The sequence below is a fragment of the Brassica rapa genome, chromosome A06, assembly GCF_000309985.2.
Source record: "Brassica rapa cultivar Chiifu-401-42 chromosome A06, CAAS_Brap_v3.01, whole genome shotgun sequence".
Lineage (NCBI taxonomy): Eukaryota > Viridiplantae > Streptophyta > Magnoliopsida > Brassicales > Brassicaceae > Brassica > Brassica rapa.
The window spans coordinates 15,313,020-15,327,583 of NC_024800.2; the positions used below are offsets into that span (position 1 = coordinate 15,313,020).

The 14,564-nt window shown below is 34.7% G+C and overlaps 3 protein-coding genes and 4 non-coding genes across 7 annotated transcripts; 3 read left to right on the forward strand and 4 right to left on the reverse strand.

Moving 5' to 3' along the window:
• Positions 1–1,782: 1,782 nt before the first annotated feature.
• On the reverse strand, positions 1,783–3,393 carry LOC117125990 (ribulose bisphosphate carboxylase large chain). Its single transcript, XM_033273131.1, has one exon. It carries the CDS (start codon positions 3,241–3,243, stop codon positions 1,783–1,785), a length of 1,461 nt encoding a protein of 486 aa, XP_033129022.1. The 5' UTR covers positions 3,244–3,393.
• A 180-nt stretch (positions 3,394–3,573) lies between these two features.
• On the forward strand, positions 3,574–5,947 carry LOC117125991 (ATP synthase subunit beta, chloroplastic). Its single transcript, XM_033273132.1, has 2 exons — positions 3,574–5,491; positions 5,557–5,947. Exons 1-2 carry the CDS (start codon positions 4,012–4,014, stop codon positions 5,901–5,903), a joined length of 1,827 nt encoding a protein of 608 aa, XP_033129023.1. The 5' UTR covers positions 3,574–4,011; the 3' UTR covers positions 5,904–5,947.
• A 70-nt stretch (positions 5,948–6,017) lies between these two features.
• On the reverse strand, positions 6,018–6,090 carry TRNAM-CAU. The gene has a single exon. It is a non-coding gene; the product is annotated as a tRNA-Met (tRNA).
• A 3,886-nt stretch (positions 6,091–9,976) lies between these two features.
• Positions 9,977–10,049, reverse strand: TRNAF-GAA. Its single transcript has one exon. It is a non-coding gene; the product is annotated as a tRNA-Phe (tRNA).
• Positions 10,050–11,604: 1,555 nt separating this feature from the next.
• On the forward strand, positions 11,605–11,677 carry TRNAT-UGU. Its single transcript has one exon. It is a non-coding gene; the product is annotated as a tRNA-Thr (tRNA).
• A 1,274-nt stretch (positions 11,678–12,951) lies between these two features.
• Positions 12,952–13,038, reverse strand: TRNAS-GGA. Its single transcript has one exon. It is a non-coding gene; the product is annotated as a tRNA-Ser (tRNA).
• Positions 13,039–13,603: 565 nt separating this feature from the next.
• LOC117126287 lies at positions 13,604–13,819 on the forward strand. The gene is given in 1 exon segment (XM_033274190.1): positions 13,604–13,819. A coding segment is annotated over 1 exon segment (216 nt).
• The last annotated feature ends 745 nt before the right edge of the window (positions 13,820–14,564 follow it).

Here is a 14,564-nt window from a genome sequence, read left to right on the forward strand (position 1 = left end):
AAACTTCCTTCTTGCATTCGTGCTCCTCCGGAAGAACACACTAAAATAAGAGGTAAACATTGATTGGTAGCATACTCGATCAAACGAGTTATTTTTTCGCCTACTACGGATCCCATACTACCCCCCATAAACTGAAAATCCATAACCCCAAGAGCTACCGGAATACCGTTTAATTGACCTGTACCTGTTTGAATAGCGTCAGTCAACCCTGTCTTTTTTTGAGCAGAGGCAATACGCTTTTTATAAGGTTCCTCCCTCGAATGAAATTTAATGGGATCCGCAGAGACCATGTCTTCATCCATAGGATTCCAAGTACCCGGATCAATCGAAAGCTCAATTCTCTCTGAACTGGTCATTTTCAAATAATGTCCACATTCTTCACAAACATTCATTTCGACTTTCTTATACATTAATCCATAACAATTGTCGCATTGAATCCACAATTGATTGTAGTTTTTAGTTATATCGAAAGCCTTAGAACTCATTAAATTATTACGATTACTATTAGTTCTTATCTTGTCATTTTTGCTTTCACGAATCTTTCCACTTCCACTACAAATGAAATTATAAATGTAACTTTCATTGGAATTATTACTATCGCTTAAAAAGTGACTATTAATACAGATGTGAGAACGAAAATAAGAGTCAATGCAACTATTAATGTGATTATTACAATTATATTTAGTATCCTTAATGTAAGGATCATAGTGCAGATCGTTGTCACCTTTAGATCTATTATTCAGATAACTAGAACTACAATAACTATAAAAAAAAATTTCTAGGTCACTCAAATCATTGTTAATCTCAAATTTTTTCTTTTTTATATCAAAATATATAGAATAACTATTTTTATTACTATCCCTAACAAAAAAGGTGTCATCCGATATGAAATTCCGAATGTCCTTGGAGTTAACTAAAAGATCAACATTATTGTAATAACTAGAACGCTCACCCCAACCATAAAAGTTTTTATCCATATCATATATAAACCGGTCTTTACTTATAGTAGTCTTTTCAATAGGAGCAAAACTATCCATTGCTTTACTTAGCTCGCCTCTGTATTCCAATTCTCCCTTAGAAAACATCAAATTGAACCACGATTTTTCCATAGAGCTTCTGGCCTCTATTTACATGAAAATAAAATAACAATAGATGAATAGTCATTCAATGAAAAAATTGAAAAATGCAAAAAAAAAAATTTGAATAGTTCATTTTCTATTCAGAGTAAGCAAAGCATGTCAATGCAATTGCTAATTGCTAAGATTATTAAGTAAAAGCAATTGAAATTAATAAATTTCAATTCTAAATGAAAATAAGGATTTTCTTATATTGTGTAAAATTCTCATTAAAAAAAAGAAATATTTGTTCTTCGCTTATGAATATAACGATATGAAGAACTTTTTTAGTAAAATCTCGTATACTAATATAAAAAAAAGGTTTTTATTCCAATACGGAATGAAAAGAAAAGGACAACATGCAGAATGGGTAGAAGAAGTGGGGATACTTGGTTCAAGCCCTGACACGAAACTTAAAAAAAGAATAAAAAAATCCTAAGAATCCATATTTCGTATAGAATTTCTTGTGGACACTACAATACAAAAGTGTAGTTGTGTTTAATCTTCTTTTTTTTTCAGATTTTGTATATCTAGATTAAGTATGTATCTATCAAAAACAGTATATACACTAGATAAACTCGGCTCAATCCTTTTAGTAAAAAAAAGATTGAGCCGAGTTTAATTGCAATTAAACTAATAAAACGGACGTGAATTACTAATCTAATTTCTAGTCTTGGCCATCTAATTTATCGATGGTTGGGAAGTTAAATGTGATCTCCTTCCATACTTCACAAGCAGCAGCTAGTTCAGGACTCCATTTGCAAGCCTCACGGATAATTTCATTACCCTCGACTGCAAGATCACGTCCCTCATTACGAGCTTGTACACATGCTTCTAGAGCTACTCGGTTAGCTACGGCACCCGGTGCATTTCCCCAAGGGTGGCCTAAAGTTCCGCCACCAAATTGTAGTACGGAATCATCTCCAAAGATCTCGGTCAAAGCAGGCATATGCCAAACGTGAATACCCCCTGAAGCCACAGGTAGAACACCTGGTAGTGAGACCCAATCTTGAGTGAAAAAGATACCACGACTTCGGTCTTTTTCAACATAATCATCGCGCAGTAAATCAACAAAGCCCAAAGTTGACTCCCTGTCTCCTTCAAGTTTACCTACTACTGTACCCGCGTGAACATGATCTCCACCCGATAGACGTAAAGCTTTAGCTAGTACACGGAAGTGCATACCATGATTCTTCTGTCTATCAATAACAGCGTGCATTGCACGGTGGATGTGAAGAAGTAGGCCATTATCTCGGCAATAATGAGCCAAACTAGTATTTGCGGTGAATCCCCCTGTTAAGTAGTCATGCATTACGATAGGAACTCCCAATTCTCTGGCAAATATAGCTCTTTTCATCATTTCTTCGCATGTACCCGCAGTAGCATTCAAATAATGTCCTTTGATTTCACCTGTTTCAGCCTGTGATTTATAAATAGCTTCGGCACAAAATAAGAAACGGTCTCTCCAACGCATAAATGGTTGAGAGTTCACATTCTCATCATCTTTGGTAAAATCAAGTCCACCACGTAGACATTCATAAACTGCTCTACCATAGTTCTTCGCGGATAACCCCAACTTAGGTTTAATAGTACATCCTAATAGGGGACGTCCATACTTGTTCAATTTATCTCTTTCAACTTGGATACCATGAGGTGGTCCCTGGAAAGTTTTAGTATAAGCCGGAGGGATTCGCAGATCCTCTAGACGTAGAGCAGCCAGGGCTTTGAACCCAAATACGTTACCCACAATTGAGGTAAACATGTTAGTAACAGACCCTTCTTCAAAAAGGTCTAATGGGTAAGCTACATACGCAATAAATTGAGTTTCTTCTCCTGGAACGGGCTCGATGTGGTAGCATCGTCCTTTGTAACGGTCAAGGCTGGTAAGCCCATCGGTCCACACAGTTGTCCATGTACCAGTAGAAGATTCAGCAGCTACCGCAGCCCCTGCTTCTTCAGGTGGAACTCCGGGTTGAGGAGTTACTCGGAATGCTGCCAAGATATCAGTATCCTTGGTTTCATATTCAGGAGTATAATAATTTAATTTATACTCTTTAACACCAGCTTTGAATCCAACACTTGCTTTAGTCTCTGTTTGTGGTGACATAAGTCCCTCCCTACAAGTCATGAATTTAGAATTCTTGCAATAAAACAAAACAACAAGGTCTACTCGACATAAATTAGGAATAGATTTAATTAACCTTTTTCACAGGAATCTTTCACAAAATTATCAACTAATCAGAATGATTCTTTATTAGACCATGATATTTGATTCGCCAAATACATCATTATTGTATATTCTTTCATATGTATAGCGCAACCTAATACTTGTTTTTCCAGTTTTGAATCTTTGACTTTTTATAAATCGAAATATTTAATATTAAAATAATAATAAAATCACTCTTGACAGTAATATATGTTGTATATGTAAATCCTAGATATGACAATATGCGGAATTCATCCATGAAAATGAAAAACAAGGGGGGGGTTGATATCGATGGGACGCATAACCGGATATGCTAAAATGAAAATATGAAAAAAAAAAAGCTAATGAGATCGAAATAATGAATCATAAATAGAGTTCCATTTCGGAATTGGCTAGATAAAACAAAGTCTTGCCTATTATGACAAATAAATCAAAGACTTTCCACAAAAATTTTTTTTATTCATATATTTTTTATTTTAAAACTAGGTTTTGGTTAGTTGAGCTTGAAAACGACTATTCCTTCATTGAAATTTAATTAAGTAAAAAATTGAATTGCATATTCGCTTGGGTGGTACCAATGAAATCGAGTGCTTACTCCCATTTATTATTGAATTAACCAATGAATTTACTATACGAAGATTTTTTCTGTATTCGAAAAATTTCGCAACAAAATTGAACATATTTTTTATTATGAGAATAAATCCTACTACTTCGGATCCAGCGGTTTCAATACGTGAAAAAAACAACCTGGGACGTATTGCCCAAATCATTGGTCCGGTACTGGATGTAGCCTTTCCCCCGGGCAAGATGCCTAATATTTACAATGCTCTGGTGGTTAAGGGTCGAGATACGCTTGGTCAAGAAATTAATGTGACTTGTGAAGTACAGCAATTATTAGGAAACAACCGAGTTAGAGCTGTAGCTATGAGCGCGACCGAGGGTTTAAAGAGAGGGATGGACGTGGTTGATATGGGAAATCCTCTAAGTGTTCCAGTCGGCGGAGCGACTCTAGGACGAATTTTCAATGTACTTGGGGAACCTGTTGATAATTTAGGTCCTGTCGATACTCTCACAACATCTCCTATCCATAAATCCGCGCCTGCTTTTATAGACTTAGATACAACCTTATCTATTTTTGAAACAGGAATTAAAGTAGTAGATCTTTTGGCCCCTTATCGTCGTGGGGGAAAAATCGGACTATTCGGTGGGGCTGGCGTGGGTAAAACAGTACTAATTATGGAATTGATCAACAACATTGCCAAAGCTCATGGTGGTGTATCCGTATTTGGTGGAGTAGGCGAACGAACTCGTGAAGGAAATGATCTTTACATGGAAATGAAAGAATCTGGAGTCATTAATGAACTAAACCTTGCGGACTCCAAAGTAGCCCTAGTCTACGGTCAGATGAATGAACCGCCGGGAGCTCGTATGAGAGTTGGTCTGACTGCCTTAACTATGGCAGAATATTTCCGAGATGTTAATGAGCAAGACGTACTTCTATTTATCGACAATATCTTCCGTTTTGTACAAGCAGGATCCGAGGTATCCGCTTTATTGGGTAGAATGCCTTCTGCTGTGGGTTACCAACCCACCCTTAGTACCGAAATGGGTTCTTTACAAGAAAGAATTACTTCTACGAAAAAAGGGTCCATAACCTCTATTCAAGCAGTTTATGTACCTGCAGACGATTTGACTGACCCTGCTCCTGCCACCACATTTGCACATTTAGATGCGACTACCGTACTATCAAGAGGATTAGCTGCTAAAGGTATCTATCCAGCGGTAGATCCTTTAGATTCAACGTCAACTATGCTACAACCTCGAATCGTTGGCGAGGAACATTATGAAACTGCGCAACAAGTAAAGCAAACTTTACAACGTTACAAGGAGCTTCAGGACATTATAGCTATCCTGGGGTTGGACGAATTATCCGAAGAGGATCGCTTAACCGTCGCAAGAGCACGAAAGATTGAGCGTTTCTTATCACAACCTTTTTTCGTAGCAGAAGTATTTACAGGTTCTCCGGGAAAATATGTTGGGCTAGCGGAAACAATTAGAGGGTTTAATTTGATCCTTTCCGGAGAATTTGATTCTCTTCCTGAACAGGCCTTTTACTTAGTGGGTAACATCGATGAAGCTACTGCGAAGGCTACGAACTTAGAAATGGAGAGTAAATTGAAGAAATGACCTTAAATCTTTGTGTACTGACTCCGAATCGAATTGTTTGGGATTCAGAAGTAAAAGAAATCATTTTATCTACTAATAGTGGACAAATTGGCGTATTACCAAATCACGCGCCGATTGCCACAGCTGTTGATATAGGTATTTTGAAAATACGCCTTAATAACCAATGGTTAACAATGGCTCTGATGGGCGGTTTTGCTAGAATAGGCAATAATGAAATTACTATTTTAGTAAATGATGCAGAGAAGAATAGTGACATTGATCCACAAGAAGCTCAGCAAACTCTTGAAATAGCAGAGGCGAACTTGAGAAAAGCTGAAGGCAAGAGACAAACAATTGAGGCAAATCTAGCTCTCAGACGAGCTCGGACACGCGTCGAGGCTCTCAATACGATTTGATTTTGTAACTAGCTGACGTATAAAAAAATAGGATCCAAAAGCGAGAAAAAAAAAAAAAAAAAGCTGGCTACAAAAACTTATTAGACACCATTGATCATGGTGTCTAATAAGTTATACCTACTATTGGATTTGAACCAATGACTCCTGCCGTATGAAAGCAATACTCTAACCACTGAGTTAAGTAGGTTATTTATCATCGTAAAGAGAAGGCACGGGGATACTTATCACATCGATAGGATTATAAATCCAATATTATTTCTAAGCAATACCAATAAACAACGAGATGAAAGAGATATAATGTTCGATCATATAATATTAATCTTGACAAGAAATTATCTACATGATAAGATAAAATGTGGATCATAAACACAAGGGCTATAGCTCAGTTAGGTAGAGCACCTCGTTTACACGTGCGCCAAAGTTTTTCAGAGGAGTCCATCACGCAATCAAACCAATTGATTGATCTTATTAATAAATCGATGTCTTACTCCATGACTTTTTTTTAGGAAAAAGAGGAGAACAATAGCCTGACATTAGGTCCTATTAAAGTACCCCATTTCGGTAGGGAATTAATAGAACCCATCATTGATTTGAGATATTGATAGGGTGAATACCCAGTCTACTTAATGCTAGGCAGAATGAGTATAAGGAACTCAAAAATGATCTTTTCGTCCTATGAACCTTAAGGTGTAGCAAGTTTCATATTTGATTTTTTAATCAGGATGTTAGAGACTATATTTAACTTAAGTTGATCTAGACCAAAAGCAAACCTACGTCAAGAGAACCCTTCTTTGAAACACTTTGGTAGTTATTCTGTATTGTATTAGAATTATAGAATTAAAAAATAATCAATCAGAGTACTTGGAACCATTTCTTATCTTTTTTTTTTAAGAAAAAATATGGTAGACTAACTGATCTTTCTATCAGTTAATGAAAGAGCCCAATGCAAAAAAAAATGCATGTTGGGTCTTTGAAAGAGTTCGAATCATTTTGATAATAATAAGTTCGAGCTCTTTTACCGAGCAGGTCTACGGTTCGAATCCGTATAGCCCTAACTAATAAATTTATTCTAATAAATGACATTCAAATCCAAATAATTGGATAATTTTTGACTTATTATTGTATTCTTTATTTCTAACTGGTTACTTTCAATTTGTTGGTTCATAAAAAAAACTCCCAGACCCTAAACCATAAGTCCTGGGGGTCGTTCAGAATAAAACGGAAAACCAAATTTGATTTCAGTGGATCCAATCACTATCTATCGATATATCTAGATAGATACTTATAATTTAGAATAAACGTTTTTTATTCATTCATTTTCATAGTCGTAAGTGGATTTTTTGATACGTCATAATTTTAAAAACGAAGATATTTTTATCAATTTGTTTTATTTTTAAATAAAACATAAAGCAAATTTAAGAAACAGAAATAAAAAAAATTACTAGTTATTAATCATATTAATATTATATTATTAATATGAGAAACTATTAGTAATAGAAACATGGAAATATTAAGTAATAAGTGTACTGAAAATAAGATTACAATCAATAAATCTTAAAAGGAGACGTCTACCACAGCAACCAAACGAAAATAAATGATTCGATTAACCTGAATTTTTGTTTTGACGCAAGAGTTATATATACCTTGCCCAATCCACTCCGATTGGAATTGACTAAGCGGGTATTTTTTCCACATTCATAGGAGTTCGTCTATGTTTCTGCTTTACGAATATGATATTTTCTGGGCATTTTTAATAATATCAAGTGCTATTCCTGTTTTGGCATTTCTAATTTCCGGGGTTTTATCTCCAATTACGAAGGGGCCGGAGAAACTTTCTAGTTATGAATCAGGTATAGAACCGATCGGGGATGCTTGGTTACAATTTAGAATCCGTTATTATATGTTTGCTCTAGTTTTTGTTGTTTTTGATGTTGAAACCGTTTTTCTGTATCCGTGGGCAATGAGTTTCGATGTACTAGGGGTATCCGCTTTTATAGAAGCTTTCATTTTCGTGCTTATCCTAATTCTTGGTTTAGTTTATGCATGGCGAAAAGGAGCGTTGGAATGGTCTTAGTTCGTTTCCTGAATACTTGTACAATAACAATCAAAAAAAAGTAAAAAAAAACCATTGAAACAATTATGAATTCCATTAAGTTTCCCGTACTTGATCGAACAACAAAAAACTCAGTTATTTCAACTACGTTAAATGATCTTTCAAATTGGTCAAGACTTTCCAGCCTATGGCCGCTTCTTTATGGTACCAGTTGTTGTTTTATTGAATTTGCCTCATTAATAGGCTCCCGATTTGACTTTGATCGTTATGGGCTAGTACCAAGATCAAGTCCTAGACAGGCGGACCTTATTTTAACAGCAGGTACAGTAACAATGAAAATGGCTCCTTCTTTAGTGAGATTATATGAACAAATGCCTGAACCAAAGTATGTTATTGCTATGGGAGCGTGTACAATTACAGGGGGGATGTTCAGTACCGATTCTTATAGTACTGTTCGAGGGGTTGATAAGCTAATTCCTGTAGATGTCTATTTGCCGGGTTGTCCACCTAAACCAGAGGCTGTTATAGACGCTATAACAAAGCTTCGTAAGAAAATAGCTAGAGAAATCTATAAGGATCGAATTAGACCTCAACGGGGTAATCGGTGTTTTACTACCAATCACAAGTTTTTTGTTGTACGCAGTACACAGACTGGAAATTATGATCAAGAATTACTCTATCCACCATCATCTACTTCAGAGATCTCTACTGAAACATTTTTTAAATACAAAAGCCCAGTATCTTCCCACGAATTAGTGAATTAGGGAGGATTTGAGAGAATAAGAAAAAAATCTTCATAAATTAGAACTCATGGTAAATGTGAAATACTTAAATTTATATAAAAAAGGTGTGGGGGAAATAAAAAAGATGCAGGGCACTTTGTCCGTTTGGCTAGCCAAACGCGGGCTGGTTCATAGATCGTTGGGCTTCGATTACCAAGGAATAGAGACTTTACAAATAAAGCCCGAAGATTGGCATTCTATTGCTGTAATTTTATATGTATATGGTTACAATTATTTACGTTCCCAATGTGCCTATGATGTGGCACCAGGTGGCCTCTTAGCCAGTGTGTATCATCTTACGAGAATAGAATATGGTGTCAATCAAGCGGAAGAAGTTTGCATAAAAGTATTTACTCACAGGAGTAATCCCAGAATTCCATCTGTTTTCTGGGTTTGGAAAAGTACGGATTTTCAAGAACGGGAATCTTATGATATGTTAGGAATCACTTATGATAGCCATCCGCGGCTGAAACGGATCTTAATGCCCGAAAGTTGGATAGGGTGGCCTTTACGTAAGGATTATATTGCCCCCAATTTTTATGAAATACAAGATGCTTATTGAATGATAAAAAATTTGAATGATAAAAATGAGTCTTAGTTTCTACAACTACGGACCTTCGCGGAATATTTCGAATTCGAGTCGTTTTTAGATCAAACAAACAGAAGAATTAAGGTCTTATTCATATTATTATAGATAGCTTAATCTCCAATTTGAAAGATACTTTTTTCCTAAAAGCCGAGCCAATAGGATGAACTAAAAAAAAAAAAAAGAGTTCTGCATTATGAACTTTGTATCGCGCACATAACTTAGTCAACTTTAGTCACATAACTGGGAATGAATAAATAAGATTGGAAAGCAATACAATAAATGGGGGGGGGTTAAAATTCTATTTCTATTGTATCTAATCTAATGAATCTTGGGGGTATTTCTGCCCTTCAACGATAGATACTATAGATAGATATAGATAGATAGATATAGATCTTTTTTTTTACTTTTTTTTATTCTTTCAACCAGAACTTTCCTTTCGAATATGTATTAGGTATAAAGTCTTATACATTTTTTTTGAACGGATGGATCCACAACATGAACAAAAAAGAGAGGGGGATAAAGGATTATTGCACTTTTTTTACTAAAGATACGTTTAATTTGAAGACTATAAACTTATCAAAATTAATCAATCCTATGCCAAGAACCAGATTTGAACTGGTGGCACGAGGATTTTCAGTCCTCTGCCCTATGCCAAGAACCAGATTTGAACTGGTGACACGAGGATTTTCAGTCCTCTGCTCTACCAACTGAGCTATCCCGGCCATTACCGAAGTATCATTCTCATTTTATGAGATGACTTAGGTCTATGTCAATTAAAAGAAACGCAAAAGTAGTAAATGAAAAAAGTTTTGGACCGGGAATTTATTGGATCTTCGAAAAGAAGACTTTCTAAGTTTTAGAATGAAAAATTATTTAGATTCGAAATAATTCAAATCGATAGTTCTTTCTCATTTGTATATGTATGATATATCCCACAAGACTTGTATATAATAAGAAAAGAAATTCGAGTTTGTAAAAGTGTCGGATGAATGAAAAAAGATCAATGAATTCTTGAATAACTAAAAAAAGGGTAAGGTGTCAAACAGACTTTTTTAGGGAGTAGGGTTGGGGATAGAGGGACTTGAACCCTCACGATTTTAAAAGTCAACGGATTTTCATCTTACTATAAATTTCATTGTTGTCAGTATTGACATGTAGAATGGGACTCTATCTTTATTCTCGTCCGATTAATAAGTTCCACCAAGGATCTATCAGACTATGAAGTGAATCGTTTGATTCAACACAAGGGATTGAACTCCATTTGTTAGAACAGCTTCCATTGAGTCTCTGCACCTATCCCGCTTTCTAAACTCTGGTTTGTTCGCGTAACCCAGGATTTGGCTCAGGATTGCCCATTGTTAATTCCAGGGTTTCTCTGAATTTGAAAGTTATCACTTAGTAGGTTTCCATACCAAGGCTCAATCCAATTAAGTCCGTAGCGTCTACCAATTCCGCCATATCCCCCTTTTTGCTTTGAGATTAGGATCTCATTATGATGTCTTTCCACTTTTTCTTATGACGAAACCTTGGAATTCATTACATACAGATACTTATTTTATTTCTTTGGTATCTTCTTGCATTTTTTTTAGCCCCATCCATATTGATTTAGTTTAATCAACAAAGATTCTATCATTTTTGTATTTGCAATTCAATATGGTTATATATTAGAGAACATATATATGTTCTTCCTTTTCTCATCGTTGTCTTCAATTTTAAGAAATAGTCGAACGGTCGATTCGTTTTTTTTACTTCCATGAAAAGAAATTTATGATCATTATTGAAACTTAGAATTCTAGAATGTGCAATGGAAAAAGATTATAAGTCTACTTCGTAGATTTGAAATTCGAATAATTCTAAAAAATTATATTCGAAATGAATATTCGAATATTCATTCTAATAATTCTATAAAATAATAAAGAATATAAAAAGAGAAAAAGTATCAAATAATAATAATTGCATGAGGTTAGAACAAAAAAACCAAGAATTTCAAATCAGATATCATTTAACTTAAAAAAAAAGCTTTCCGGTCTAATTAAAATTTTCTTATTTAGAAACTCATGAAATCAAAATTAGAAAGTCGATATATTGCTATATTATATTAATTCATTAAGGTTTTGTTTTATTTATTTAATGATAGTCACTATTTATTTGAGCTATATTCTGTTCTAGAATATCGAAAATATGATGAATTCTAAATAGATAAGGAAAAATATGAATAGAATAGTTAATTAATACGATCTAGTAGTTTAGTGAATTTGTATACACTATTTTAGTTGAGCCCGCTTAGCTCAGAGGTTAGAGCATCGCATTTGTAATGCGATGGTCATCGGTTCGATTCCGATAGCCGGCTTTTACATAGTTTTTCATTTTTTTTACATGATTTTTAATGTACTTTCAAAAAAAATAAGATTGAAAAGACTTCTTTCACCTTTTTCCAAGAGTTACCACGCCATTTATATTATGTCATATAAACTTCCATATAGGAATATATATTGGGGTAAAAGGGTTAGATCTTGGCAAAATAAATGAAGAAAATAAAGGAAAATTTTTGTGATTTATTGATTTATATATATTGTATATACAATAAAAAAAATCTGTATATTGAGAGAATATATCTTCTGACTCTTTGTATTCCAATAGTTTATTGGAGTGGATTTTACGTTATTTATCATTATCATTTAGTTCAGTTTTAATTTTGTTTAGTTTTTGTACAATTTCAATAAAAAAAGGAGTCTTTATGTCACGTTACCGAGGGCCTCGTTTTAAAAAAATACGCCGTCTGGGGGCTTTACCGGGACTAACTAGTAAAAGGCCTAGGGCAGGAAGCGATCTTAGAAACCAATCACGCTCCGGAAAAAAATCTCAATATCGTATTCGTTTAGAAGAAAAACAAAAATTGCGTTTTCATTATGGTCTTACAGAACGCCAATTACTTAAATATGTTCGTATCGCCGGAAAAGCCAAGGGGTCAACGGGTCAAGTTTTATTACAATTACTTGAAATGCGTTTGGATAACATCCTTTTTCGGTTGGGTATGGCTTTGACTATTCCTCAAGCGCGCCAATTAGTTAACCATGGGCATATTTTAGTTAATGGTCGTATAGTTGATATACCAAGTTATCGATGCAAACCCCGAGATATTATTACAGTGAAGGATGAACAAAACTCTAGAACTTTGGTTCAAAATCTTCTTGAGTCATCTGCCCCCGAGGAATTGCCAAACCATCTGACTCTTCACACATTCCAATATGAAGGGTTAGTCAATCAAATAATAGATAGGAAATGCGTCGGTTTGAAAATAAATGAATTGCTTGTCGTAGAATATTACTCTCGCCAGACTTAAAAAACCTAAGTGAAGTAAAAAAAAATCACTAAAAACAAGAGTTCGGACAACTCCCCTTTGCCCGCTTTTTTGATTAAAACTAAAAAGGGACAAGGTAAGGGATTTTGTCGGGGAATCTTTTTCCTATTCATGTATCATAGATTGGTAGGGAGGTTTGGATCCCTTGTTTGCTCTTCCCAGCATTTTCCATAGCAAAGAAATGTAGATTTTTTATCTATTTTTTTTATTTGATTTGATACGTTGTGGTCAATCACGTAAGATTGGTTATTTAGTTGAAAGTACGGAAAGAGAGGGATTCGAACCCTCGGTAAACAAAAGTCTACATAACAGTTCCAATGTTACGCCTTCAACCACTCGGCCATCTCTCCGACATCAGGATTATGACTGAGTACCTGGGTGAATAGCGAGTTATTCATCGTTTTTTAGATTATGGTTAATAGATACCTTTTTTGATCGGAAAAATTGGAAGTAGATAGAATATTTTTTTATAAAAAACGAGTCCGCTTTTATGTTAGTTCGTACTATAAAATTCCTTTGTTTGTGAGAAAATTTTCTCACAAAAGAAAAGTTAAAGGAAATAAAAAGAGTTATAGAATGGATTACTACCTATGCCAAGATCGCGTATAAATGGAAATTTTATTGATAAAACCTTTACAATTGTAGCCGATATCTTATTACGAGTCATTCCGACAACTTCCGGAGAAAAAGAGGCATTTACTTATTACAGAGATGGTGCGATTTGATTATCATTATCATTTTTTTCTATTTCTCACCGATTTGGAATAGAAAAAAATGAGTATTGAAAAAAATCTACGCTTTTGAAGGTGAAGTTTATAATATAAAAAAGCAATCCCTTCTGTCATGTATCCACGATTAGTGCAGCCTTAGATGCTTCAATTATGAATTCTAGTATTGAGCAAAAGGTTTTTACCTATGGTTCCCGTATTACAGATCAATCCTACTAGACTAATACAATATACGAATAGGAGGCACAGGGGAAGAAGCACTACGCCGAGAAATCAACAACACGAAAACTTTCTTCAAAAAGATTCCTTTTCTTTCTTCTTCTTTGGGATTGGGACTAATTAAAATGGTTGGAACAATAAACATCCATCTCGTCCGTACTTTGGATACCCGTATAACCATTGAAGACTGTTGAAGTGACTAATTCCTGGAAATTTAGGGGCGTTGAGAACAAAGAAATTGTTAGAGTTTCCTTTTTTATTTTTATCTAGTATGAATATGAATCCACTTGGTAGTAAGAAAAGATCTTTTACAAGAAGGTTGGCTAGGGATTTCTTGTAAAAACATTAGCCCCGCTTAGTTCATAATGACATCAAATTTTTCCATATCCATATATTTATTATTTTCATTATGCACCTAAAGGAGGAGCCGTATGAGATGAAAATCTCACATACGGTTCTGAAACGGAGAATTCGTTAAAGCGAATGACGACCGTAACGGATGTCGGCTCAATCTGAAGGAAATTATGCGGAAGCATTACAGAATTATTATGAAGCTATGCGACTAGAAATTGACCCCTATGATCGAAGTTATATACTCTATAATATAGGCCTTATCCACACAAGTAATGGGGAACATACCAAAGCTTTAGAATATTATTTTCGGGCATTAGAACGAAACCCCTTTTTACCACAAGCTTTTAATAATATGGCTGTGATCTGTCATTACGTGCGACTATCTCCACTATAGAAAAAAAGAACGAACAGCTAGTCAATGAAATACTAGAAAAAAAAAAGGCTTTCTACATAAGCATCGTCCAAAACGATTTTTTATCAGCTGTAGCAAATAAATAAACTTCATGGATCGAAATATGAAGTGAAGACTAGATATGCCTAAATACTTTATTTCTATGGATAAAAAAAGATTTAAT

What these genes read in the sequence shown, in the direction of transcription:
- LOC117125990 (XM_033273131.1), bottom strand. Translation starts at nt 3,243, where the DNA reads ATGACTTGTAGGGAGGGACTTATGTCACCACAAACAGAGACTAAAGCA.
- LOC117125991 (XM_033273132.1), top strand. Translation starts at nt 4,012, where the DNA reads ATGAGAATAAATCCTACTACTTCGGATCCAGCGGTTTCAATACGTGAA. An exon ending in TACGAACTTAGAAATGGAGA is followed by an intron (nt 5,492 to 5,556) that starts GTAAATTGAAGA and finishes TTTGGGATTCAG; the next exon opens with AAGTAAAAGAAATCATTTTA.